Below are 26764 nucleotides of genomic sequence, written 5' to 3' on the forward strand. Positions count from 1 at the left end.
AGAGGAAACAAATGAGACAAATAGCAGGAAAAGGGTCAGCAGTGAAAGCCCTGATTGCTTGATTCAGTCAAGTCATTGCCTGTGCTGCTCAAGGCAGGGCAGGAAGTCAATCTGTGTGCTCTGGTATTGTTTAGGCTACAAATGCCATGGCAGATTTCCCATCCACTCCAGTGTTTATGTCCGTGCTCCATTCCTAACCATAAAAACATGCACAAAGGAAACGTGTCCAGAGCAGAGCGAGGGCTGGAAGCAGAGGACGATGCACTTTGGGGCTGAATGACCTCAAAAAAAGTGCTGCTGCGTGTTCTGGCAATTTTGCAGAATAATGCCTTGTTCACAAAATTCTACAGTGTGAGGATTTTCATCTTCAAAATGGGCACGTTGATACCTCTAAGTTATTACATGCCACCAGTCAGGGGGGTGCCTGTATTTATCTAACACTGCATTGTTTACAATAACCCTTTCAGGAGCAGGAAAACAAGAGTTGTTTCCTTAGCAGTTTGACTCCCAGCCCTTGGAAAGCAATGATTTCCCACCTCTCACCTTTTCCAGCAGGGCTGCAGCCAACCTGCCCACGTGTGGTTTGCTTCCCTGCCAGGGAAAAGCCACAGTCACCTCCCCATTGTAATGGCTGCATGGGTTTACAGGAGGTAGGATCCAGCCCACTGCCACCAGCACCCCTGTGGGACCTCAATAATGGCTGCTCCCACCCTGCAGGGACAACCAAAGCACACAAACCAGCAGCCCCAATGGGTTTCAGCTCATCCGGGAGGAAGTTTATCACCACTGAACACCACAAATTTCAGGCTGACCAAATTTTGGGTGTAAACGATTTGAGAGCTTCGTTTGAGCTCAAAAAGCAGCGAGGGGTTATAAGATTTTATAGCCCAGAACTAACAGCGTGGAATTTCAGCCTGTGTTACATTTTCACTGTCCTGAGCTGTTAAATCGTGAACACTCTGGCAAGGTACCAAACCATTTCTTCTAGCCAAAAATAACAGAAGTGGCTTGAAAACATTTTCTCCCCACCACCCCTCATCCCACCCCTCAATAAAAGTACCAAAGGCACACGCATTCCAAAAGGGTTCTTTTAATTAGAAGCAGTTTTGCAAAAGAAGAAGTAACTTTCTCATATAAAATAGTGGAGTGGTGAAGGTGAGGCTTAACGAGAGGCGTGGAACGGAAATCCAGGGCAAATCCCCAAGGAGACACTGAAGTGAAAGCAATTGACCCGATAACCACACTACACTAAAGGGTAACTCCGAAACAGCTGTGTAAGGTGGTCCTACCCCTGAGCTGACAGCAGGAACCAGGTCAGAGGACGGATCCCATCCCAAGAGTGGCAAAGCAACCTGCCATGGGCTCAGCATCACCACCGGGGAGCGTGGATGCCACATCCCAGGTCCCACCTGCAGGACATCACCACGTCTGCTGACAAGCAGAAAGGTGTCCCTTCCAGATGGAAAGAATTGGACATCGATGGGAAAACACTTTGATATAAAGCTCTGTGACCCTGTGCCAGTCTCTATATCCAGTGATTCAAGCCCCAGGAGAGTGCACAGTGATCAAACAGTAATCAACAGAAATAATGATTTTCCTGTCAAGTCTTGAGGCTCCAAGGCCATTTAAAAAGGGCAGGTGGCAGCTTTGAGAAGATAAAAGTTCTGAGTCAACGCCTGAATCTCAAATCACAAAGGAATCTCACCTCTTGTTCAAACACATCTCACCTGTCCCATGTGTCACACGTGTGCTTATCAGTGCTGGCTCTACTACAGTGGGTGGCAAGCTTCACACCTTCACAAAGTGCAAGCCAACTTTGCCTGGGAGGGCTGGGTCTGAGATGCAGGGGGAAGAAAAGGAATACAAAAAATATGAAGAAATGAAGGGATTTGTCAGGTAGAGCCATTAGAGGCTCAACCCCAATCCAACATGTTCAGTTTTGGGGTTTGTGTGCTCCTAATTGAAGAGTGGCTTTCCCTAAGGGTTCAGAGCATACTGTACAACCACGTTGTCATGCGTGCAGCCTCTGTGTAAGCTCAACAGCAACAAACCTCTCCTAATGCCATGATGCTGCATGGACTCCACCCACGCTGATCTAAGCAATAGCAGGAACTCCAGATGGAACGACATGGTCTGCAATACAACTTGCCTGTCTAGCAGTGGTTCTGTGATGGCTTTTGCTCTCCAAATAGAATCCCTCATTGCATGTGCCCTTTCGGCTACTACTGATAAAGGAAACTGCCAAAGATGGGATGTTTTGGGATCGTGTTCTCTCTTATGTCTCAGGTTTCTAGGATGGCTGATTTATAGCGGCCCTGCCAAAAGTCATCGTTCTTTTATTTTAAAATTCCCTGACAAATTCTTTCTCTAAAAGGATTGCCCTGTTTAGTCTGAAAACTGCAAGTGGGAGAAGACACCGGTGCTCTGTCTGCATGAACTGCTTTCTATCCTCCCTTTCCGGAGAGCAGATTGGATAATCTTTGGATGACCCGATGTATTTCTTGAGGAGAGCAATGACAAAGATAATAAATGTATCCCCCCTTCAAGACAGACCTGGATATTTATTCTAAAATATTGCTACAGCACCTTCTGGCAGAGGCTTGGATATAAGCAGAAGAAACGAGATCTCAGTCCATCTGCAAAGCATCACTGGTTTTAGCACTCCAGATGAGGAGGAAAAAAATTACTTTGGGGTTAATGGATTAGTTTTGTTTTGTTTTTTTCTCTCTCTCTTTTTCCCTCCCCTTTTTTAGTGCTAACTGCCTCCAATATTGGGATCACTTGGCACAGGGTGTTTCCTTCAGCAGTTGCCTCTGAAAGCCTTTGACCAACACGATCTCATTTCTCCCCACCAGGGAATTTCCAGCTGCTGACTCCCAGGGTGGGGAAGAAGAGGCTGTCCCCAATGGAAGCAGAAGAGTGCCCTCTCCTGTCCCTTCTCACCCAGCAGCACCAGCCATGCACCACATTGAGATTAAGAGGTGGGAATGGAAAATATTCCACTTGAGGGAGCAACCTGTGCTGGGGGACACACCGTGTGTGACATGGCACTCTTCTGCATGAAATGGGATATTCCCATGGCTACCACATGAAAAATGAGCTCCTGTTAAGCTGTTCCCTGAAACGTCTCCCTCGGTCATTTCATAACGTTGCTTTTATTTTTTAATAACAGTCACCCGGAGACCTGAGAAACAAGGCAGAGAAAATAAATAAATACAAATAAAATGCCCTAACAAGGAGTTTTACATATAAGTCTTCATTTTTCAAGATGGTTCTAAACAAGAAGAAGGAAACAGAAGTGGATTTGATGGGTGAAGTTATTGTAAAATGACAGCTAATGTTTAAAAGTCGTATTTCAAAGCTGTAATTCCCAAAGATTACAGCTATAAGAGAGAGCTTTCTTGCTAACTGATGGAGTGTTTCCTTCTAGATGGAACAATTTACCTGGTATCAGAAGTAAATAAAACCTACCTATTTGTCACATTTTGCAATACAGCATGTGAACAAGAAGGCACAGGCATCATGCATGTAGCTATAAGTGAACTGGGCAGGAGAACTCATATCCTGTTCTCATTTTAGGAGTGAGCAGGGCAGTGCATGTCCACACTGAGCAAAAGCCTAAATAAAATAAACCTGTAAGTAAGAAAAGCCAACTGCTAAACAAAACAACATCGAGAGTAATAATGATCTGGAATGGAACAGAGATGGTTTTGCTCAGATCAGCAGGACCTCCAGGCATCACTCCTAACCTTTCATTTTGGTGGCAGTCAGAAGAAAAGGGCTGTGCAGCCAACGCGGCAGGACCCCAGAGAGCTCGAGCATTTCAGTTGCAGATGGCACTGAGAAAAAAGGGATCATTTCTTCTTGCTTTATACAGATTGTGCTGCTCCCCATGTCTTCCTTCGGTGCAACTGTGACCACAGATTCCATTTTCTTCATTCCCCGTGGTTTTCTTGCCTTTTTACTCAATGTGGTATCGGAACAGTCCCAGGGAATAATTGCACCTTACAGCAGTTTAGATCCAGCAGTATTCAGGAGATATGATGCTACTCACCCCACGCTGTCCTTTGGAGCAAGATCTTCAATACGTGATCTATCTTGTTCTAAACTGTATCCACGAGTCCCTCAGTGGTCCTTGAAAGACTCCCATAGCACTGCCTCTCTGAGCCATTGGATGAGCCCATTTAGCACCCCAACAGCAATAGCACCTTTGTGTCCCATGTATGTATAATAAGAGGTTTAAAATAAGTAATCTGATGCATGGAAAAAGAAAACTAAATGGAAAGTCACACAGGTAAATTTGCCTAAGAAACCAAAAAATGCAGACTGCAAACAATTCGTTGTCAGTTCCGTAATTAAAGCAAAGTCCGTATGGCTTAAGAGAACAGTCAAAGTGCAGAGAAGGCAGTGGTTTTTCCTGTTTGTTTTGCATTCCTCTTCACCATCAGCTCAAGTAACCTGCTTTAGAGCCTCTCCTCTATCCCACACATGTCCTACCCAGATCTGGAGAGGAGGATGGCTCACAGGGTTTTGGCTTAAGTAACCTTTAGAAGTCCCTTGTGATTTAATGATCCACGAATCATTACTCCAAACTCAAAAGCCCCTGAACACATCCGAGGGGGTTTTTGGTTTTGAATTCTTTCTTTCTGGAGCCTTTGGAGAAGAACAACAATCCAGTGTCAGTGCTATCCAGAATCTGTATGCACCAAGAGCAGCAGGGCTCAGAGGCAGTGCCAAAGAGCACAGGCAGTTCTAAGCTGGTTTGCCCTGCCTGAGAGGCACAGAAAGGTGACTGCTGGGACCTCACCTGTTCAGGTGAGATGAAACCAAGCAGCTTCTAACCAGCCCTAAGAGCACGGACAGGCAGGCTGTGTCATCAACATTAAGTTGGTTTCAACAACCTGCCTTTAAGACATTGTCATCCAGTGCCATCGCTGTCCTGCATCTCCCTAGAGAGGACAATTTTCCTCTCTCCAGGGACAATTTGCAATGGGAACAGTGCCCACACGTGCCCTGGTGAGACATTAGCAAGCAGCAGGATGCCAGTTCTCCTGGCTGACCTACATCCACCTGGAAGGGAATGCCAGGTGCTGGAGTGGCGAGGTTGTGTCTCCTTTCAAATTTACCTTTCATACTTGTGGTAAAAAGTGCAGTGATCCAGGAATGCTGCTAGATCCAAGGGCTGCACTCAGTTCCTTTAAAGCCCTGACAGTTTCCTTGTGAGCAAACAACGTGCTGCTAAACAGAGTCAGGAAAAAGGTAGAAACAAAGAAAACAAAAGGGGAGCTGTACAAAAGGATGGAAAATAAACAAAAAGTCCTCTCTCCTTTTCAAAGGCTGTAGCTTCAAGCACACAAAGCAGCCGATAAATGTGCACAAGATAATTCACAGCCCTAACGCTTGAAAACCTGATTAGCTTTATTTGGAGACACTTTGTTGCTTCTCCTAGATATGAAGGTGAAGAATCAATAAAAGGCACCTGTGGACACCAGAACTCACCCAATCCATGTGACGTGTCTTTGTACTAAAAAAATAAAATCAAACAAACCCAAGTACCACTTATTTTTTTACAGACCAGTAAGCATCACTGCAGAGTCTGGGCAAGAAAGAATGCTCTGTTTCTACTGACAGGGCAGGGTAACTTTCATGATCAAAACCCTCATCAATTAGCAGACTCTCTCGCTTGTCACTGCAATTAACTGAAAGATTCCTCTGGCTTTCTGGATTTTGTCCTTTGACTTTTGAAAACGAACAACTCAAACGGCACATGCAGTCCACAAGGGAGAATTAGAGCCACACCAAAAATAAACTGACCTTGCATCCAAATTCTTCCCATTTGTCTCACCCACTGCTGCCTACAGAGCTCTTTTGATACATCTGCTCTTCTAGAGGCCCTGGAGTTGGAATATTTAAAGATTCCAGCAGGTCCATTTGAAAAAGAAGGGAAAGCAGGTCAGCAATTCAGCAAATGAACTCCAGTAGTGAGCTGAGAGCAGCCACAGTGACACATCTGAGCCTAAGTGAATCAGCCAGTGCTCCTAACATGGGGAGCAATGAGGAGGAGAGGAGAAAGGAGGTGTCTGCTTTTCATGTAAAAGTTTGTCCCTTCTTGTTTTTAACTTCTTGACCCTGATGGCAGAAGGAAATGAAAAAGAAAAAAAAGGGAGCCTGGGAGGTTTTATGTTTTCTCTTCGAATCACATCACAAAGTCTCTCATTGCATCTGGGGAATTCACCTCCTTGTTTGGAAATGGGGGGGGGGGGGATAGGAAGAGGGGAGAGAAAGAAAGAGGGAAGAGAGGGCACAGGAGCTGCTTCCTGAAGCAGTGTTACAAAAAAGTGGTTAAAAAACCCCAACTATTCACAAGTGGTTTAAAATCATCGCTTTTCAGAATTCCTTTCCCTCCCCCCTTATTTTTTTTTTTAAGCAAAGGTTCGGCTAGTTCAGCTCCGTGATTTGAGAATTGATTGTCTTCAGGAAAAAAAAAAACCACCAAAACGAAACGAAACAAAACAAAAAAACCCAAACCCAAAACAAACTGAAAAGAAAAAAAAAAGACAAATAAAGAACAAAACCAGATCAGCCTCATCCGTGTTCCCATCCGCTCTACCCTGATAGAGAAGCTACCCACAGTTCGCCGCTGGTCACTGCTGTCTGACCCCGAGCAGTGCCGGCATCGCGGCCGGGCTCTTCCCTCCCACCCCGTGTCAGACAAAGGAGGAGAAGCCTGTCACTGGAGTCCGGGAGCCGGGTGCAGGCTGTCCCGTTGGGGTGTACACCCCTCCTGAGCTCTGTGTCGTGATGACAGTCTGGAAATAGGGTTCTGTCTCGCTGGCGGAGCACTCCTCGTATCTGTAGGATGTTGGGTGCTTCACCCCTTTCTGCTGCCGCTTCCAGGAGTTGTAGTACGTGGGATCGCTCATGTAATGGTTCACAAAGGAATGCTTTGGCAGCTCGTCTTCGTAATCTGAGTCGGTGGCCTGGAGTATAAGGGAAAAAAAATCAGCTGTTAGCATCTAGGATTTAGCTCAGTCCGCTCTGAAAGAAATTAGAGGGAAGATTAATATCACCAGCTGACAAAAGCCATAATTTTAGGGTAGGATGGGTTGTAGTCCAAGTGTAACACATGCTGGCTGTAGGAGAGTGCTGTGCTCTGGCTGAGCCAGGCCTTGCTGCTAGGGGGAAATTCCCTGATGATCTCTTTCAATAAGAGATGCAGAGAAAGGACAAGAGAAATAAAGGTTTTGAGCTGAGACAGGGGAGCTTTAGGTTGGATATCAGGAGGAAGTTTTTCACACAGGGTGGTGAGGCACTGGCACAGGTTGCCCAAGGAAGCTGTGGATGCCCCATCCCTGCAGGCATTCAGGGCCAGGCTGGATGTGGCTCTGGGCAGCCTGGGCTGCTGGTTGGCGACCTGCACACAGCAGGGGGTTGGAACTGGATGAGCATTGTGCTCCTTTGCAACCCAGGCCATTCTATGATTCTACAAAATCCCTTCTAATTTAGCGCAGAACCCCACAGCAGGACTACAGCTCCCTACTTGGACAGAAGGTACAGAGAAGGGTAGAGTAATTGTAGGGAAACCAACCATTCTATGACTCTCTGATATAATCAAAGTGATCACAATTGCAACAGCAATTGAGAATCTCTCTACTTCTGATGCAAGAACTGACAGAATGCTTTTGTGCACAGCAGCTGCCATGCTGTTGTGTATTCTGCTCAGGTCAGGGCACCTGCACAGTGCTCAGAGTTTGGCTTGCAAGCCTCATTAAATGCTGAAAATTAGTTATATCACTGGGAGGGAGTTAAGCAAAACCAAAAGTTATTTCAGGCAAACAACTCTATTTTGTACTTTCCAGTTGATTATCAGTAGTGTAATAATGCACACAACCAGCAGCGATGGAAGAAAACAGAAATGCAATATTTGGAAAAGAACTGCCAGAAAGGAGGGGATGCTTCCATCACATGGCTCAGGCACAAGCCCATGCTCAGACAGGATCTTACCCCTGACAACGTGTACAGGGGACAACCGGTAGCCTCAGAGCCGGTATTGGCAGTTCACTGGAGCTGAGGAGCTCTGCTGGGCTGTAACCAGAGCAGCTCTGTGCCTCCAGAGCACGGCTTCTGGGACACAGCTGCAGGAAGCATGGAGAGCTCATCGATCTCGTCTGAACAGAGATCATGGCAAAGCCTTGCCCATAGCATCCAAGCGCACATTTCCCTTCTGTTCCCATTGACATTCCCACCAATAGCAGCCACATCCCTCAGCAGCACACAAACATTTACTCAGTCACTGCCATATCTCATGCCTTCTCTTGAAATCTCTCATTCGAGCATGCAAAAGCTTTTATTCCTTTTTTTTCCCCCCTGTTAGCCTGCGTAGCCAACCTAAAAGGCAATTAAAAATCAAAGTGGTGGCTGCCTATGACATACAAGAGAGAGATGGGTAAGCACAACTCACAACCACTAGTGACTGCAGTTAGTTTCAGAAGGTTGGTATCATTCTGAGTCTGACACCACACAGCAAACACACACCCTCCTTGATCCTGCCTGCCACACAACTAGTCTCTCCTCCTCTAATGGCCTCTGAAGAACAATCTTCAAATGCCTTCCGAACCATCATCTGAAAAGGGCACCGCATCCATCATCCCACTCCTTTGCTGAGATATCTGCTTCGATACTATTTCATGCCTGTTTTCCAGCACAGAGAGTGATAGACGGGGCTGAGAAATTTTTTCCCAGACTTTTCTGAAACTGAGTAAAGCAGTTTGCTAACAGCTTTGCAAAATTGCCCTTCTGTTAACCATGCTTTGGATCTTTCTATTGTTTTAAGACTGCAAAGCTCCAGGTGCCTTGATGCGTAATTAATATTACAACAAAACCCCACCAGCATTTAACAATTATTCCAGAAGGAACTCAGCAAATCTATCACCTGGAAAAACGTTCCTTTGCACCAGCTGCCAACCTTGGGAAGACAACACCGGGCTCCCTCCAAAGGCCTTCCTGAACAGGTGGTTTTTGCAGCGTGCCTGGAATATCCCCAGATTTGGAACACTTTGCAGCCAAGGGGTACAGAGAGCAGCTCCAGAGTCTTGGCACTGCTGCAGGAAACATCCTGCCAGCACAGCCCTGTCTATTTTGTAAGGGGCTCCAACAAAAGTGCTTCTGCTGATGGTGGATGTGGCAGCGTGACAGAGAGAGGCTACAGCTCAGGTCCTCAGCTGCAGAGGCAACAGACTTTTCCTGCAGACCTGGTTTCCTCTGTTCCTATCAAGAAACAAGATGTTGTACCTTGCGCCAGCCTATGTGTTGCTGCAGCTCTGCATGCTAGCGTTAAAGGCTTAAAGTGCTCGGGGAGCTGGGAGATGATGTCGGCATCCAGCAGAAAAGTCTCTGCATCCTGAGCAGAGGCAGATGGCTGCAGCTCATTCAACAGTGAGCATCACCTAAAGATATAAACTCCTGGATGCGCTCCCCCGCCAACAACACAATGCAACCACAGCTCTTCCGACTCCTTCCCCAATCCAAAATCAGTCTCAATGCCTCAGATGCTCTCCTCCAGCTCCAGAGAAACAAGCCTCTGCTGGAGAGATGGATTGTGTCAGCTGAGTTGCAGTGTTATACACATAAGTAAAAATAAAAATAAAAAATCGCTTCCTGTGGCTCCTTCCTGGTCTTCCTGACAGCCCCACAGACACAGGGAAGAAACATAAAGGCAGTTAAAAGGCCAGGAGGTCTAAGAAGAAATGCTGAGAGGGAGATGTACCCAGGAAAGGAGCACATTACTTGATAGGTACAATAACAGTGATGCAGCCACTTGATTTCTATCCACTGCTAGGAAAAATATACTTACCCACAGAACTAATACAGTTTCTGTACCTAAGCCAAGTCCTTTTGAGACTGCCAGAAGTCAACATAATGAAGAGGAGAAATATTGGGAGCACTTTTAGATGGGCTGCTGCCACTTGAAATAGACTTGCCATGGACGGAAAGTCCAAGATTTTCAAACTAGGCCACCTGCTGATAATCTGTCCCCTCATTAGTCTGTTATCCCAACTGAAAGAGAATACTAATGCGGTGTAAATAAGACCAATGCCTTTGAGAGAGGACTTTCATGAAACTTATATAGCTGCAAAAGCCTCATCTAACTTCAGCCTTTAGCCATCGTTAGCAGTGATGCTGGGAAGGATAACCTGTTTTTTGGTCTTGATAGAAAGTGGTTTCTTTGTATTTCCTTCAAAATAAGCAAGAACCAACTATTCTACGTTTCCAAACTATCTTCAAAGGTCTGCTCTGAACAAGGTACTGATACCTGCCCTTAGCAGCAAGAAATTTTCTAAGTTATGATCCCAGATCCCTGCCTGCCCCAATGAAAGTCAAGGAGTCAAAAAATATATGTTTTGCATGACAGTACAGACAGCTTATATTAGAGGATTACTTTCTAGTGTTTTTAAACTACTGAGGAAATAGAAATGCTGCAGGGCTTTTTGCTTTGTTTTCAGTTTTCCCTACTCTGCATCGCCCTTCAGTGCGACGGTGGCTTTGTTTCCTTGGAAACCTCCATAGGCTGAAGTGTGATTGGTGTACGGTGACATTAGAGGCTGTCAACCAGAGTGTGGGGATGCCTACGAAACAATAAATACAGAAAATGAGAGGCTATTTAAGCATTATATTGATAGCACAAAATGCACAAATGCTGTTCAGAGGCAAAACAGCAATCAGAGTTGGCTAGCTGAGTCAATGGGAAATTCAAAAATAGTTCTAATTATTATTATTATTTTAAGTGAATGGATAAGAAACAGCTTTCTGAGATTATTTCTTAAAATGTAGATGGCAGCAGCTTCTCTTGGTTGACATGAAACAAGTATGTGTAAAAGAGGTAGGCTTGACCTGGTAGGCAAGTCATTTTGCTGGACATGGGAACCCTCCCTATGAACGTCTCGTCTGCAGCTCCTGCCCAACTTGTCAAAATTGCTTGAAAACATCAGAAACAAGTTAAGCCATATTCCTCAATAAGTGTTAAGTGGAAATTTATGGCATGTTCCCACAGAGCTGAGAAAGGGAAAATCAGTTGTGCCGTAGCGGGCAGCTTGGCAGAGCAGAGCATCTCCAGCATCCAGCAGGGACTGACACTGCACAGAATCTATGAGAATATCACCTCCTGAAAACAGTTTTTGGGGTATCACAAAGACATGTGAGCATAAGAACATACACAACACCCTGCCCTGCTGCCCTTCCCTGGCTGGCTGACATCACAGATGCATCATCAAATTTCCCTACAATGGTGAGCACCAAATTTCTTCAGATCTGTCTGTCCAGAGCCTGGTCCGCTTGACTCATTACCTAAAAGCCTATTATTATTAATCACTTAGAAATTACACTCTTAGCACTCTCTTGCTCCACACCTGCCAATTAAACTACTTTAACCTCATTAACGGTGCTGGTGCTTGGCTTTCATGACATGGAGTGAGTTAACCATTTGATTTATGAATATTGGAGTGCCGCTTGGTCTGCTACATTTCCTCTTCGTTCCTCTCTTGCTCTTCTCGTCAGGAGGGAGCAAGGAGGAAGGCTCCCAGGCAGCTGTGTTGCAAATGCAGTCAGTCAACCTGAGAGTTTCTCTCAGGCTTCTTCGTGCTCATGTAAAGCCCATGAGAGTTGAAGCCAGCGAGCTTCCTTCTTTTCCACAGAAAATCTTGACACTTCAGGCAACAAGGGTAAAACTAAGAAGCAGAGAGATGACATATGGGTTGGAAGCAAAAGCACTGTTTTTGGCCTTACCTGCCCTTCTGTGCAGCACAGTAAGTGGAATTTGAGATCCATGCAAATACGTATTAGAGGAAAATAGCATCAGGATCCCCTTTGCTGCAGAGGACTGAACATGTGTAGAGCTCTTATATAAAAAAGATATCTTTAACTCTTCACTTAATAGGAAACATTCTTGCCTGCTAAAAACGATGGAGATTCTGAAATTCTCAGAAAACCAGAGCTTGTCTGTTAAGATATCCTTTGAGAACAGAAACCGAGAGCAGAAAAGATGAACGGGAAGAGCTAATAGGTACAGGAATATTTGAAAACAGAGCGGTCAAACATCTATACCCACCTCTGCCCCTGTACCCTCATCTCCTGCCTGTACCAACCAACATAAACAGCATTTTCAGGCTGATCAAAAGGCAGCATCTCCTCTTGCTACCTCTATCGGGAGCCTATTAACATTTCATGCCTAAAAGCACTCCCCACAAAAATAAGCAAGCATCAAAGACATTATACAGAAGGGCTGCATATCTAAGCCCCAAGGAAAAACAAGAGGCATATTTTGTTCCCATTCTCACATGCAGACACAGTCACAAAAACACTAGAATCTCAATCGAGACCTTCAGGCTTGACTGCAATACATAGTAAATAAATAATATTACTAATAGCCTGAGGGGGAAAAAAAAAAAAAAAAGACACAACACTTTCTTTTATGTCATATAAACAGCGCACATAGAAGGCAGTAATGACACCCTGCAAGGAGACTTTTGCGCATTACCAGGAAATACCACATGGGGCAATGAAATTAATGTCAGAAGGTGCCAGAGCTAAATTCATGATCATGCTCAGCAAACTGTTTTAATGACAGGTTTAATGCTGGGTTGTTACAGTGACATGACCAAAGCACTACGGCTTTAATCTGGAGGTAGCGCTTGTGCATCGTGCAGACAGCAGCTCCAGCTCTGCCAAGGAAGCTGCTGGCACGCTGGGTCGGCGATAGGGCAGCACAAAGCAGCAGGCTGTCCGTGATAATTAACAGGAGGTGAGAGTTGGGTAGCCAGGAAAAGCAGCTGTAGCTGCAGGTGCAGAAAAGCTACAGATGAAAACTGTCATCTTCCTTCACTACTTGCTGCTCTTGATTTATTCTTGCTGGAAGGGTCAGGTTTGGAGTGGTTTGGCCCACTGCTCGCTTCTTGTGCTGTCAGCTCAGATTCATCGGGATCTCAGCTGACAACACACAATTTGAGAGACAGATTTACCTGTCTGCATGTCCCTTGAAGTCTGCTTATTCACCCATGGCCACTGCTGGGCTTTTACAGACCATAACCACTTATTTCTTAAAGAAGATGTGAGACACAAGATAGAGCACTGTCAAATGCATAATGCTGGCACACAACCACCTTCCTTGGAGAACAGAGTCTGAAAGCATCCCAAGCAGAAGGCTCCTGTAGATTGGGGCATTTGGAAACCTGAATGCTGGGCTCACTGAAATTGCTATGAGATCCCTGGCAGGTTACTGATTCCCCACTTACTCCCATTATAATGCAGGCAGCAGTTCTCATCACTAAAGAACATACTTCCAAATCTCAGTGTTTGGTGCAGCTGCCTAAAAAGGCACTGTGAAAACTTGTGATAATATCGATGCAGACAAATAATGGCAACAGCGCAATGCCGGTGCGGCAATGGGATTTCAAAGTCTTTGGTGCTGGGAACGAATGTGTGCAGTGAGTGACACTCAGCGAGGCAAAGGCAAACCCTTACCTCTGACTCCGACATTTCTAAGGGCTTCTCGTTAAGTCCCAAGCCCTCGGTCAGCACAGCTCCATTGTACTTGTTGCAGATATCCTCATCAGAGTAGTGCAGCCCCCCTGGGCTTGGGCGAGGAGGAGACCTGGTAAACATAACATGTGAGTGTATGGATATTGTCACTTCTCTGAAATGATGCAATTAGAGACAATAAAATCACGCTTAGAAATCAGAATCACAGCCTGGAGCAGTGACTTGGGCATTAGTGTGAAGACCTCCTTAGATCCACCAGACAACAGTGTCTCCATGTTGCCTACTTAATAGCTGCCTGAATCTAAATGAAAAGGCATTTCCAGCAGCGTGGTGTTCCCAGCTTCTTACCTGGTTCCATTTTTCTTTGAGAATGTGCTCTTGATGTTTAGGTGTCTGCTATTGAGCTCCAGAGCAGTGAAGCCTCCATTATCCAAGGTGACTGACTCTTCCACATTGGAGATGGTCTTACCTGGAGCCAGGCAATGAGAGATTCAGCTGAAACAAGGGCATTTTCCTCCCAGATACAACTTTAAGAGTGATTAAAAATGAGTTGCTAACTTTCCTTTCATTATGTTTTATGATACCACTATTTTTTAAAAATCTCTCTAGCTTTGTTACTGAAAAATGAGTACAAAGTGGAAGAAAAGAGCATATCAGGAGTGCAGACAGGCAGAAGGAGCAAAAGTAGGGGAGGGACGGAGTCATGGATGAATGCATTTCATTCAATGGTAAGTATCTAAAATAATGCAGGTGAACTGTGCTCCACAAGTGCTTATGCTTGTCTTTTGACTACAAATGGAACCCAGGTGAGTATTTCAGGTGGCCACTGAAAGTGTCCTAAACCAGGTGACATGCATCCCATTAATGCTGACTGAAGCAAAGCAAAAGTAAAACTAGGAAAGGCAGAAAAAGAAGAAACAAACAAACAAAAAAGGCAGGAAAGCAAGAGAAAGGACTAGTGGGCAGCAAATGGGAAAAAAGATGTCAGAAGTGTAATGAGAATAAGATATAGGTGTGAGAAATCACAAACAGTGTAAGGCAGGGAAAAGCACAGGGACTGGCGGACAAGGGAAAATACAGCAAGATATGTTTGTTCTTGTGATCAAATATAGCAAGAGCTTATTCTCTCCCATGCTCTTCTTTGTAATCCCAAAGGTGTGAGCTCAGCTAGTGTCCTGCAGAGAAGGACCAGTTGCGTATTGCCACTTTGCAGCAGACAGGTGCTTCATCCTCAACTTCAATTTCAATGCTACATTAAGACTCAGTGTGAACACTGATACCTGACAGTGCAGGTCAGACGTGTCTTTTCTTGTCTGCGCCCCAAACACACAGCAAAACTAAGAAGATGAGTGATTTCCTATGAGCTGTGCATACAAATATGTAATAGTATTAACTTGGTAAAATGCCACGGTATTCATACATCTTACATGCCATGGGACTAAAATCTGATTTTCTAACGCTTGTTAGCAGTGAATTATAAAGAAAGAAAAGATCTTCTCTTTGGGACTGAATTTCTAAATACTGTCTGGAAGACTCTTTCCAGACTCCTTCATTACATTAATCCCTTAGAATGAGTAGCATAAAGACTCATCCACTCACTCTGACTCACTAACGGGCCTTTTTGGCAAGGCCTTCTAGCAGCAGAGCAATTTCTTGCTGGAGGTGGAGATAGCTACCAAAGAACCACACAGATGAACAACTTTTTCACATAAGGTGAAGAAAAGATAAGAACAATATTCACTGCTCTGGAACCAGGTGCTCAAAAAGGGGACTATCAACGATCCCAGTTCCAGAGCAGGTAGCTCCTCTTCCCTTTCAGAAAGGAATGGTAAAAACTGTAACTAAAGGAAAATTCACATCTTGATCCTCGTAATGCCCCAAAGTTCAACAGGCCCGGATAACCAAGGCACCTCCCAGCTCCTCGGCACCAGACCAGTAACTGCAGCTCGGCTTAGGGAACGAACACGAGATGCTGGGCACTCTATTTAATATAAGGGAGCTATGATGTAGTCCTCACACATACAGCCATAGGATATTTGCATTGGGTACAGACACGGAAAGCAGAACCCTCTCCCCATCTATCAGGGAATGACAACTGAGCTAAATGAAGTCTCAGCTCATTCATTTTTTTGTTGTCCTCTGCCAAGCATTTGACCCAGACGACTTGGCTTTTGTTACAGCCCCTGGGCCTTCCACATGCTGTTCTGTCCAAGCCTGTGGTTAACTTCCAAAATCTCGCAGGCTCAGGCACTCTTTGCCCAGCAAGGCCATGGGCAAAAGCCATTTCTACCAAATCAAACAGTAAAAATATCCAACTCTTCTGCCAAGCAAAATACCTGTTAAGAGAGCACATGCTGGTGAAATCAAGATTTCAAAGGGAAGACATTTCTAATTCTTGAAGATCTTGAGAGCATGTGCACAGTGCAGAACCGCTGTCTTACCTGTGCTGCAGTTCTTGTACTTCTTGCTCTGGCCATGCAGGACCAAAGCAAATACCACCAACAGGATCAGGATCAGACTTGAGAGAGCCATCACCAGGAGAAACCACCACTCCTCATAGAAAGGGGCTTCTGTTTGTGCTGAAAATGCAAAAGAGGAACAACAACGACTCCTTATGCTCCTGAAGAATTTCCCTTTCTCCCCCACGGTGAGCTAGACCCCTAACAGTGCTCTGGAAAGAGGCGTTCAAAGAAGTTGCCTGAATTTTGTGTTTTCTCAAGTCATTTCACTCCATTTGACCTCAGCTGGAGGCATAAAAATGATACATACTTCCCCTTCCTAGAGTTCTCTTGCCCAGTCGTGGTTTGAAGCAGTTAAGTACTATCGGTTTTTTGATGTGATATTCTCCTCGACAGCACCTCTCAGCTTTGACCAGAAGTGCTGCCACTGGAGCACAAAGAGCAGTTGTATGTAATTTCCCTAATGTTTACCCTATGAGGAGTGGTTGATGCCAGGAGACCAACCCAAATCCTCACTGCCACTGAACCCAGGCACTTTCTTTCCTCTCACTATCCCGGACCATGGATGTAAACTAATGTCTGCTGTAAGCCTGATGATGTGGGCAATCTGTTCCAGATCACTGGGTATTTCTGCAGCAGTGAAAAGCAGCCACAATCTTTATTTGTTAGGAGGTCAACCCAAGCTAACAAAGTCCTGCAGGCAAACTGCACGAGGCACGCTGGGCTGAGCAGATTCAGTGCAATTTACACCTCCCTGTGCGAGCTGAAGTGGGCAGCATAAAACGCTGTATACTTTCATGGCTGGGAATCTCAACGGAAACCTCTTACTTTCATGCAGCAATTTGAGATGAATACTGAAGCATCAAAAGGAGGTGAATTAAATAGTTCAGTTCAAGTGGAGAACTTACAAACAAGCAGTTTATTTATAAAAAGCATCAGAAGGGGTTGTGTGTCCGGCTTCAGGGGAATAATGTCTTCTGGGAATGGAAAGACTGACATGATCACTGACCCCTTACATTGTGCTACAGCCTCTGTGAAACCACAGATAGGAAAAACACTGACTCTTGGTGTTTGAAGTGGGCTGTCTATGCCCTTGTCCTGAAGGAGAAAAGCAAGGGTAGCACTCACACTGAAATCCATAGACAGCTCTCAGGCTAAGTGGTTAATTGTGTAAGGACAAATGCAGCCGTGATGGCGATAGCAGCATTTACTGCTCCTGCCTGCTGGGTAACCACTGAATGGTGTTTATGCTTTTCACTCGAGAAGCAAAGAGATAAAAGCCACTCCAGATACTGGAGCACTGCCAGGTTCTCAGGACTCTCCAGAACTTTGAATCACAAAGACATTTTTTCAGGTTCTTTTATTCCTCATCCGTCTTTGCTGACGCAGCAAGGACGCAACCTGTTGCTCAAAAGCAACCTGGAGTACAGCCCTCTCTGCAAGGGTAAGAGGAGACCTGAGCAAGATGTTTACAAGGGCAAGCTCTCTCCCACTTCACAACAGCCCATTGAACTAAAGCTGTCCAAGCATGGCAAGCTGAGTGGAATTGCAAGTTTCTTTTCAAGGCACTGAAGGTTCCTTCAGGAAATCAGAGTGCTGCCTTGTTCAAAGGGACTTTGGAAGCGTATTTAGCCCTCTTTACTGGGAATTATCATAATAGAGTGGGAAGGGTGGGAAGAGTCCATGAGTGCCACCACCAATCTGTCGTGTTGAATGGGAATGGGGGCATCACAGTGTGCTGGAATTGCCAGCACAGAGGATATAATGAGTAGTTTTGTCAGACTGCATTCTTGAGAGCTAAATGTAAAATAACACACAAAGTGCTTATCACAGAACCTTGGGAAAAGAAAGCAGAGTAAACAAAACAACAGACCTGGAGAGGAGGAAGGAGAAAAAGCAAACAAATTGTAGACTTTGTAAATTAGTCTTAAGGCAAGAAATCTTATGTGTAAACACACTCTCAAACTTCCTGAGAAGGTTCTTTGCCAAGCTTAAAAATGGCACAAGCTTATTCTTCCCGTTGAGAGTGGAGCATACTAAAATAACAATTCTCAACAACATTTTGCCCTGAAACAAGCGAAAACAAGCTGGCCTTGGTGTTTTATTGTAACATGAGAAGCCGGTTTTGTTTTGTTTTATTTTTTCTTCCTCCTCCACCTCCAGTAAGAAAATCTGTTGGAAAGCATTATCACACAAACATGATTACCTGATACTGCCACAGAGGGAACACTTGGCTCTCCGTAGCCAAATTCATTGACAGCCACCACCCGAAATTCGTACGTCACACCCTGTTTGAGTTTGTCCAGGCTGACGGTGTAGGAGGTAGCGCTGCGAGGAATGTCCTTCACAAACATGTCCCACAGTCCTTCATCTGGGAAAGCAGCGAGGAGAGGGATGGCATTAACTGTGTGACTTGGCATTTCCTTTTGATTGTGAAAAATAATTGTCGTTAATTGTGTTGCTTCCACCACAGGCAGTGGACATGCTTACCTGAAGGCTGCTTAGAGATATGCACAAATGTCAGAATGCACTGCAAGACCTCATCTGTAAAAGGATTTACTCGTGATGGGGGTGTCATAACAGCCCAGCTGGGAGACACGGCTGTTAAAAGCTGCAGCAGCACCTGTGGTGACCTAAGCTGGCTGGAGCAGCTGCCAACCATCTGGGTCCCTCCTGCCAGGGTGAGGTCACTGCATCTGCATGCCTGTTATCTGACGGAGCAAGTAAGCCCAGAGCAACCTGCTACATTAATGAGTCCTAATTGCACAGGTTTTGTCTGCTTTTCACTTTGCAAAAGTGACTTCGCTATCCAAGTGTGTAGGCTAAGTTTTACAAACCAATGTCAGATTCAGGTTTTGGCAGAAGCACTGTGGCCTTGCAAGATCTGGTCCTCCAGTGGAATAGTGCTACTGGAGTGCTGCTTGGTTCTCAACATTAATGGAGAAGTGTCCTTTGTATGGGCTGGACTGCAGTGTGGCACAGCCCGTGGAGTGAGGCAGCAGGCGCTGCATTTCTGTGCCATATATTTTTAAGCAGGAACGAGGTTTTGTTTGCATTACAAAGCTTTCAAAGTTTCGGGAAACACGATGCCTTCTGCATAACTGATGAGAGCGTTTCAGTAGGGTAATCTCAGCTCTCTGCAGCCATGCTGACATTTATCCTGATGCGCATCCTGACTAGGCACCGTTCCAGTCCCTGATCCGTACCCTTAACCTTACTTTCACTTGACTTCAATGGAAAGAACTTTCAACTAGACGGATGCTGCTACCAGTAAGAACAAAACCAACTATAATTAAAGATGCCAGTCAATAATTTTGAGTGCAGGAATCAAACATTAATCTAACTAGACTGCATATCAGCAACAATTGGTGCCCAGCACTTCCACCGACAAAATGAAGTTACGGCCTACACATGGTGCCAAATTCTCAGCTAGCCTCAGCCAGCACAGCTCTTAAGGATTTGACCTGATCAGACTTCTACTTTTAGTTATCAAAGCTGTTCAGGCAATGTCTGTTTTTCTCTGTATGTCCTACAGCAATAGGAAGGCTGTGATAACCTCTGCATAGATACTATTCCAGTACAGGAGCTTTGAAAGAAAGCCCTCTGCACTGCAAGATCCAAGCATCAGCAGGACTCCTGTAGCTTGAGGTGTTATCAAGGTAACAATAAAACAGGAGCCAGCAGCACTACCCTTAGCAACTTGTTCCGCTGCTGCAGTGTGAAGCCAGAATCTGTTCTCATTTGCTTTGCATTTACCCAAGTGAGAACTAATTGGAGACACTGCAGCAATTCCAAAGCTGTGTTGGTGTAACAGAACTCAATCTGGCCCTTAGCCTACTTCTGTGCAACAGGGGATAACAGCAAAGATGGATTGATTAACACTGCAGGTGCATTTCCATGTGAACGTTTTAACTTTGGCATCAGTAAATGTTGGTTTGGTGATTTGAACGTGCTGCACATCTAGCAACACACACAATGACTAACAACCCCCAAACTACTTCTTTTCTGATCATGAGGATTGGCAGTCTCAGTGGATGCAGAAAGCAGGCTGAAATGTTATTGTTCCAGCTACATTTGAGAAACACTAAAGAAACAATAAAAATAGGTAATTCGTCTGTCAGGCTTAAAATTCAGACCAATGCATTATTCACCACCACGATCAGAGTATAATGAAGTTATCATAATATACCATTGTTACGTATTAGTTGGATATTACAACGGCTATAAAACAAGAGATAAAATATTGACTTCTCTTTTACAGGGCAGTTGAAGGCTGGATTATTTCTACCACGTAAACTCACAACGTGATAAAAAGGGGGCCTGGGATTTAGCTGATCTGAAAAGGGTGGAGCGAGGGATGCTTTTTCCAAGTTAGATTGTCACAGCCACCGATACTAAGAAGATGCATCTCAGACTATAAAATATTGCTATAATTGCTAGAATTGCCTGAGCTTTCATAAACACATTTGTAAACAGCAATAAGAGAATTTGAGCCCTTTGTGAATTGTCAGAAAAGCAATTTGTTTACAATGAAAGCTGCTTAAATGGGGGAAGAGAAAGCAACAGTAAAAATGAATGTTCAACGCTCATTGCAACAAACACAACTGTTCACATACACTTCCTTGCTTATTTTCTCAAACCTATCAAGGTGCACAGTGCAGAATCTCCAACAGACCAAGAAAGTTGAAATTTAACCACTCTGTAAAGCTTGCAGTAAGGATGTCTTTCTCATTGCTGCTCCAAGGAGCTGTTATTCACAAGGTAGTTTGTGGCTTCTCCAGCTCTGACCAACAAAACTTTTAATTACAGAGCCTCAATTTATCTAATCTCTCTCCAGAATATTCAGGCCTGTCTTCATAGACAGAGATTGCAATCAGATATATCCGAACTAAAAAAGACGTTTTGTTTCAGTAGTGAGCTCTGCAATTAAATATTGAACACAAACCTATGAATTCATTCACCCATCTTTTCCTCCTCCCTTAAAACCAGGTGGGCTCTAAATGTCAGAAGTTCAGCTGAAAGAGAATTCATTAGAAGGCCACCTTGGTAGTGAAGATTGGCCTTTAAGTTCGGTAGAAAATCATTAGTATACCATACACAGCATTTTCCACTCAGTTTTGGGAGGAAGGATGAGCATGCTGTGGTTGGGATACTATCTGGGTATTAATTCATGGTTGACCCAAATGTCAGGGAAGGCAAAGCCATCTCTGACCTTCCCCATTTGCAGACTGGGCACCCTCGTGGCCAGGTGCTGACCACTGTGGTGAGGCACAGCAGCTACATGCAAGTCTGGTTTCATGGGGAGTTAATTGGGGTCTGTATAAAGCTATCATGCAGTAACGAGGGCTCCTGGCTCTGCTAACTCTGCCTGCTATCAAATGACTGCTGTGCTGCAGCTGGAGAGATGGAAAGCTGTCAGTTATGTGGGTCTTAAGCACCAGCCTTTCCCCTCGGAGAAAGAGGAGGGCTGTGCTGTAAAACTTTCTCCTAATTACACATTAGCAGGTTTATGAAGGGAGAAGCAGCTGAGAATTAAGGACTTGCTGAATTCGAGTAGTATTCCTCCTAGGAGGCCAAAATTAAAATGTGGAAGCATTTGTCGGAGGCAAAGGGATGGATTATCATGCAAACTAAGGGAAGGACAAGAATGGGAAGTGAAGGCTGACTAACTGTCAACCTCAGCATGTTACTAGTGAGCAGAAGAGAATCAAAGGCCCCATGGCAGATGCCGGCAATGCAGCTGCAGCCTTCACTTTGAATTTACTGACTTCTGCTGGTTTGTGTCCACGTTTGACACTGCACTCCCTCATTTGTTTAAAAATAAATAGAAAAGGAAGAAAACAACAACAACATTTCTCAAGACACCAGAAAGAAAACTGAAGTGAGATCTGCCCTTGGGGTGTGGGAAGTGAAAACCAGCGTTCGTGGGAAGGACAATCCCTTGTCCAAAGACAAGTTCTTCTGTTGTTTTCATGGAACAGATCATCCAGGGCAACAAAAGAAAACACTCCCCAGAGCTGTTTGTATCCTGAACTCATGATGTGTGGCTGATCTGCAGTGCATCCAGACTGTTCATGCCAGCCAGAGTGCTAGAGGTTAATTATTGGCTTTATTATTAAGCTACAACTCTCTTCCACTGGGACGAAGTCATGCACTACTTGGGAAAAACAAACCAACAAAACCCAAAAGGCATGGTGGGGAGAGAGCAAGCACAACAGGACACAAATCTTGTCTAGTCCTGCTTCAGAGGCTCTCCTGAGCTACAGAGAAGAGACTGAGCCCTGCATGGCTGTCCTGCACCTTGAGATGCCCACAGCAGGCCAAAATGTGCATGAAGCCTACATGTGGATGTGTACTCCTGGCAGTATGGCTCCCCAGGCCATGGGGCAGAAACACATGCTTTGCAGAAAGGGGATAAATGGGGAGGAAAGCCTGTATGACACTGCTGCATGCTTTACAGGACGCATGCCCAAAAGTAAAGCACAGTGTGGAGAAAGGAGGCTTGGAGACGATGTGGGTTGGGAGAAGAGGTGCAAACTCATCCTCTCCGCTCCATCAGCAGTGCTGGGAACCTTTACATTGATGTGCCATTTCTGTCTTCTGTTCGGCACGTAGAAACAAAGGATGTGATCTAATACCCACTTCTTAGCCAGCCTAGTGGATGTCTAGGGAGTGCTTTCTATGGCAGTGACACAGGCCGCTTAATTGCATTTCTTGTAATGCAAAAGGAGCTAAACTGGAATCCATTTCTCCAGGGACAGATGAGTTGAAGGAAAAGAAACTCTTCTGTTTCTGTAATACCTTCCTCTAGCACAGATAGCTCTGGAAAAAATATTGGTTTGCCTGCTCCATGCTGGTGTCTAAGTATATTCAAAATGCACAGGAGACAGTCAGCCTGGTCACCTGCCATAAATCTGGGAGAGAAATGGGGAAATGAAATGAACAATCTCAGTTGCCTGCTGCCACCATTGCTAAACCCAGCAGGGCAGCTGGAGGCCTGCGAAACACAGCAGGGCACTGAAAAATTTGAAGGGAAGTGACAAAAGCAGGTAGAGTTTGCCATTTATGACAGAAAGCCACCCTCGTACTCTGATGGAAGAGTCTTGGCAGGGAGCTACAGCAGGGAAAATGAGATGATACAGCATTTAACGTTTGGGGTAATGAGGCCTATAATAGATGACACTTGAGATGTGAAATACCAAGGTAGTGGTATTGCATTTAAATATTGGCAACAAGCAAAAGCTTTTCATCTGTCTGTTCAATGTCCCTTTTTTTGAGCTCAAAAGAATGAATATCTTCTCCTTCCTTGATTAAGAGTCAATTGCTATTCTCTTGGACAACTAAAAAATAAAGGTTGCTCCAATCCATGTTCTACTACACACACAAAACAACATGCAGAAGCAAATTCATAGAATTATATTAAAACAGAAATGGCTCTGAATGGCCAGCCCTGACAGGAGGAATTAGTCTCCTGCCTTTGTTAAGCTCATAATTCAGATTTCAAACTCTTCCATGCAGAGATGAGGAAGAAAAGCAGTAGTGAAAAGAAGCTGCCACTTGCGTGAAATAAGCAAGTGCTCCAATTAGTCCTCTCCTCTCTTGGATCACATTTCACGCTTTCTACAGCTGCAACCAGAACTAAGGGTGAGAATCCAGCATACAAATGGCTAGTTCATTTGCTACAGCAGCATGAATAGGATTAAAATAATCTGAGGAGGAATTAAATGCCTCAACAGTCAGGTTGCAAGAGCAAGAGTATAAGATCCCTTCTGTGTGTTTCCAGGATCAGTGGCGTGAGGCCAGCTGGAATGACCCAGGGTTAATGCAGCTCAGACCTGCCTTGGAAGGGCTATTTTCTTCCTGCTCAAAAAGAGTGAACCACAAATCCTATATCCTTAGACGGGAACTGTGAAGTGTTTGTGCACATCCACAGGTGAGACAGATCCAGGAACATCAGGTGGGTTTGCGTTGCTGCAGCTCACACAGATGTGAACAAGGGGTACAGGTTTCCCTCTGAAACAATCTTACTCTAAAAACCCTGTTTGGGGAAATGTAAGCTGGGAAGCAAACCTCAGTGAACCGTTTTGGTTTAACTTACTAACACTGTTCAAATATGAGAGAGAGCATTTTTCTGCCTATGAGGAAAACAGAGCAGGGATCAAAAAGCTGATATAAGGCAAATGGAAGAATTTGGTGACATGCCTTCTCTAAAAAAAAAAACAACCACCTGAGATCAGTGTGAAATTCCAGTGCTTTGAGAATGTACACATTTTCCTTCACTTTGTTTTGAAGAAAATCAACACAACAGATCATGTTAAATGACAGAATTTTGGGGTCCCCACACAGCCTCACTACAGAACAAGTTCTACCAAAGGCAAGTATGGAAATTTGCAGCTTCATCAACAATCACAACAATTTTGTTATCGGTCCAGTTAAATACAATTATAATCATTGGTTTTAAATGTAGTCTTACATTCAAGACACATACAAGAGAGAGTTCAGATCCTTTATATAATTGAACAGATAAGCATTAACTTAATCAATATATAATCAAGCAGCGTGCAGGCATCTGAAAGTGAAAAAGCAAAGAACAAGCAACCAACATGGGTATGTCAAGTATAAATCATGTCTAATTTCCTCCTGTGACAGGGTAGCAGACCTTATCAATAGAGGAGAAAGAACAGACATCATCTATCCTGACTTCGGCAAAGCTTTTGACATCATGACATTCAAACATGGCCCACATGAAACAAGTATCTGGTAGATGCATCAACGGCTGGAAAACTGTACTTGGAGAATGGCTATCAGCACTTCTGTCAGAGTGGAGGGAATTTATCAAGTGAGATTACACAGGGGTCTGGCAGTATTCGCTGATTTGTTAATGGCTTGGCTACCACAAAGTGCATGCTTGTTAAATTGGCAAGGGGGTACCAAGATGGGAGAGGCTGCAAACAAGCCGGAGCAAAGGCCTCAATTTAAAACCGTCTTCTCCAGCTGGGAAAATACTGTGGATAAAGCAGAGGGTAACTTCAGTTAGACGTAACTGCCAGGAGCAAAGGAGCTCTGGGAAAGCACCAAGAGAAACAGTGGTGATGAGGAACCTCCTCTCGTCCACTAATGCCCTCCTTGCAGAACAAACAGGGTAGCTATGCATGCACACTGCTGTGGTCCTGGTCTGGCTATTAACAGAGATTAACTGCTGTGTTCTGCTGCTGAACGATAGATTTTTGGTCCTCGAAAAGCAGTTTGCAAGCATTTAAGTCCTTGTGTGTGAAAGATGCTGTAAACATTTAAGTGAGTTTTAATTATTAACTGTATTGGTTCATCAGCTGGATGATTTACCAGTGATGTACCACACTGGAAACTAGAGCAATTAGGGTAATTTCCTGTGACTGTGCCTAAACAGGAGGAAATATGATAACCCATGTAACAAATCACAAAATTCCGGTAGCTCACTGCGAAGAGAAAAAGCATCTCCACTGCAAGGTGGGTTTCAGCATGGGCTGAATATGGGAACTGAGGACAACGAGCTCTCCATGATTCCCATGGCTTACCTGAGGGCCGTGCCTCTATAATGTACCCGGTTGTGGGTTTTTCTCCAGAATCCCCCTCAGTCCATTGTACCGTCAGCCCAGAAGCAGATTTTGTCACTAGAATTTCCTGAGGGGAGCCGGGAGACCCTGGAGGATTAAATGACAACAGCAAATGTTAGGTGTTACTAGAAATGTACTTTAGTATTCTGCATTTCTCCTCCTGATAGAGGAAATAATCCAGGAGTACTGGCCAACATATATTCAATATAAACCAGCTCAATAAGATGCTGGCCTAATTTTTTACTGGCACTAGTTATACAAGTGTGTCTGCTAAGAAGGAAAGAGGGAAAACTGATACAATTGGAGGGAATTTAAGTTGTTATGATTATCTGGCATCTGTTATCACTGATCAAATAAGAAAACCAACTGTTTCGGGACACACATTGAACCAAGCAGGGAATGCTGAAATTCAGCCTCTTGGCATGTCAGGAAATCCGCAGACATCTCCCTGTGCATAAGCCAAAGTGTCAGGAAGAAATAACTGTAAACTCTTCCTGTTTTTACACCCAGGAACTTCTACTGGTTTAGGCAGAACCATTCCTGCTTGGACTCCTTTGATAGCACACCAACCAGAATGCTGAACCACAATGGATGTAGCTTTGAATTCCCTAGGTAGCCAGTTTGCACTATGATTTATTCACACTGTTCTGTTTATTCACATCAGTCTTTTAGCTTTCTAGAAATAAAAAGGAAGATGTTTTTCATGTGCAGATGTGAAATCTACCAAATCACGCTGTGCTCCTGTGATTCAGCTTCTCCTTGTCTTAGAAACCCACGCTAAACCCTGAGTGTGCTATTCTCTGCTATTGGGCTGCATTTGCATCACTGATCCAGCTCGTGCCATGTTTTTATGGTTCCACTCACCTTCTGCTGGCCCAGCTGTGACGTTGGCTTGCAGTTCAGGTCCATAGGCAATGGTTCGGGCTTGCACTCTGAATAAATAGGTCATGCCCTTGGTAAGATCTCGGACCTTTAGCCAGCGTTGCCAGTTCCCTTTAATGTCCACAGTCACCACTTTACTGACCCCTGGAATAGCCACATGGATGAAAAATAGAGAAGGTTGCAATGAAAATAAAAGAGAAGAGAAGAGAAGAGAAGAGAAGAGAAGAGAAGAGAAGAGAAGAGAAGAGAAGAGAAGAGAAGAGAAGAGAAGAGAAGAAAAGAAGAGAAAAGAAGAGA

The 26764-nt window shown here is 44.6% G+C and overlaps 1 protein-coding gene across 3 annotated transcripts in view; it reads right to left on the reverse strand.

The window, feature by feature from the left end:
• Nucleotides 1-1074: 1074 nt before the first annotated feature.
• The window catches only part of SDK1 (sidekick cell adhesion molecule 1), a 363255-nt gene continuing 337565 nt past the window's right edge, over nucleotides 1075-26764 (reverse strand). For all 3 annotated transcript variants that reach the window (XM_042828025.1, XM_042828024.1, XM_042828026.1), the window contains 7 exons: nucleotides 26450-26611; nucleotides 25547-25672; nucleotides 18199-18363; nucleotides 15975-16112; nucleotides 13882-14002; nucleotides 13516-13645; nucleotides 1075-6980 (listed from right to left, as the gene is read on the reverse strand). In XM_042828025.1, the coding sequence (XP_042683959.1) occupies nucleotides 6708-6980; nucleotides 13516-13645; nucleotides 13882-14002; nucleotides 15975-16112; nucleotides 18199-18363; nucleotides 25547-25672; nucleotides 26450-26611 (1115 nt within the window). In that variant the 3' untranslated portion in view covers nucleotides 1075-6707. The remainder of the gene's footprint in view (nucleotides 6981-13515; nucleotides 13646-13881; nucleotides 14003-15974; nucleotides 16113-18198; nucleotides 18364-25546; nucleotides 25673-26449; nucleotides 26612-26764) is intronic.

This window comes from Centrocercus urophasianus, unplaced genomic scaffold, assembly GCF_019232065.1.
Source record: "Centrocercus urophasianus isolate 14NV4802_14NV808 unplaced genomic scaffold, USGS_Curo_1.0 seq_29, whole genome shotgun sequence".
In the NCBI taxonomy this organism is placed as follows: Eukaryota; Metazoa; Chordata; class Aves; order Galliformes; family Phasianidae; genus Centrocercus; species Centrocercus urophasianus.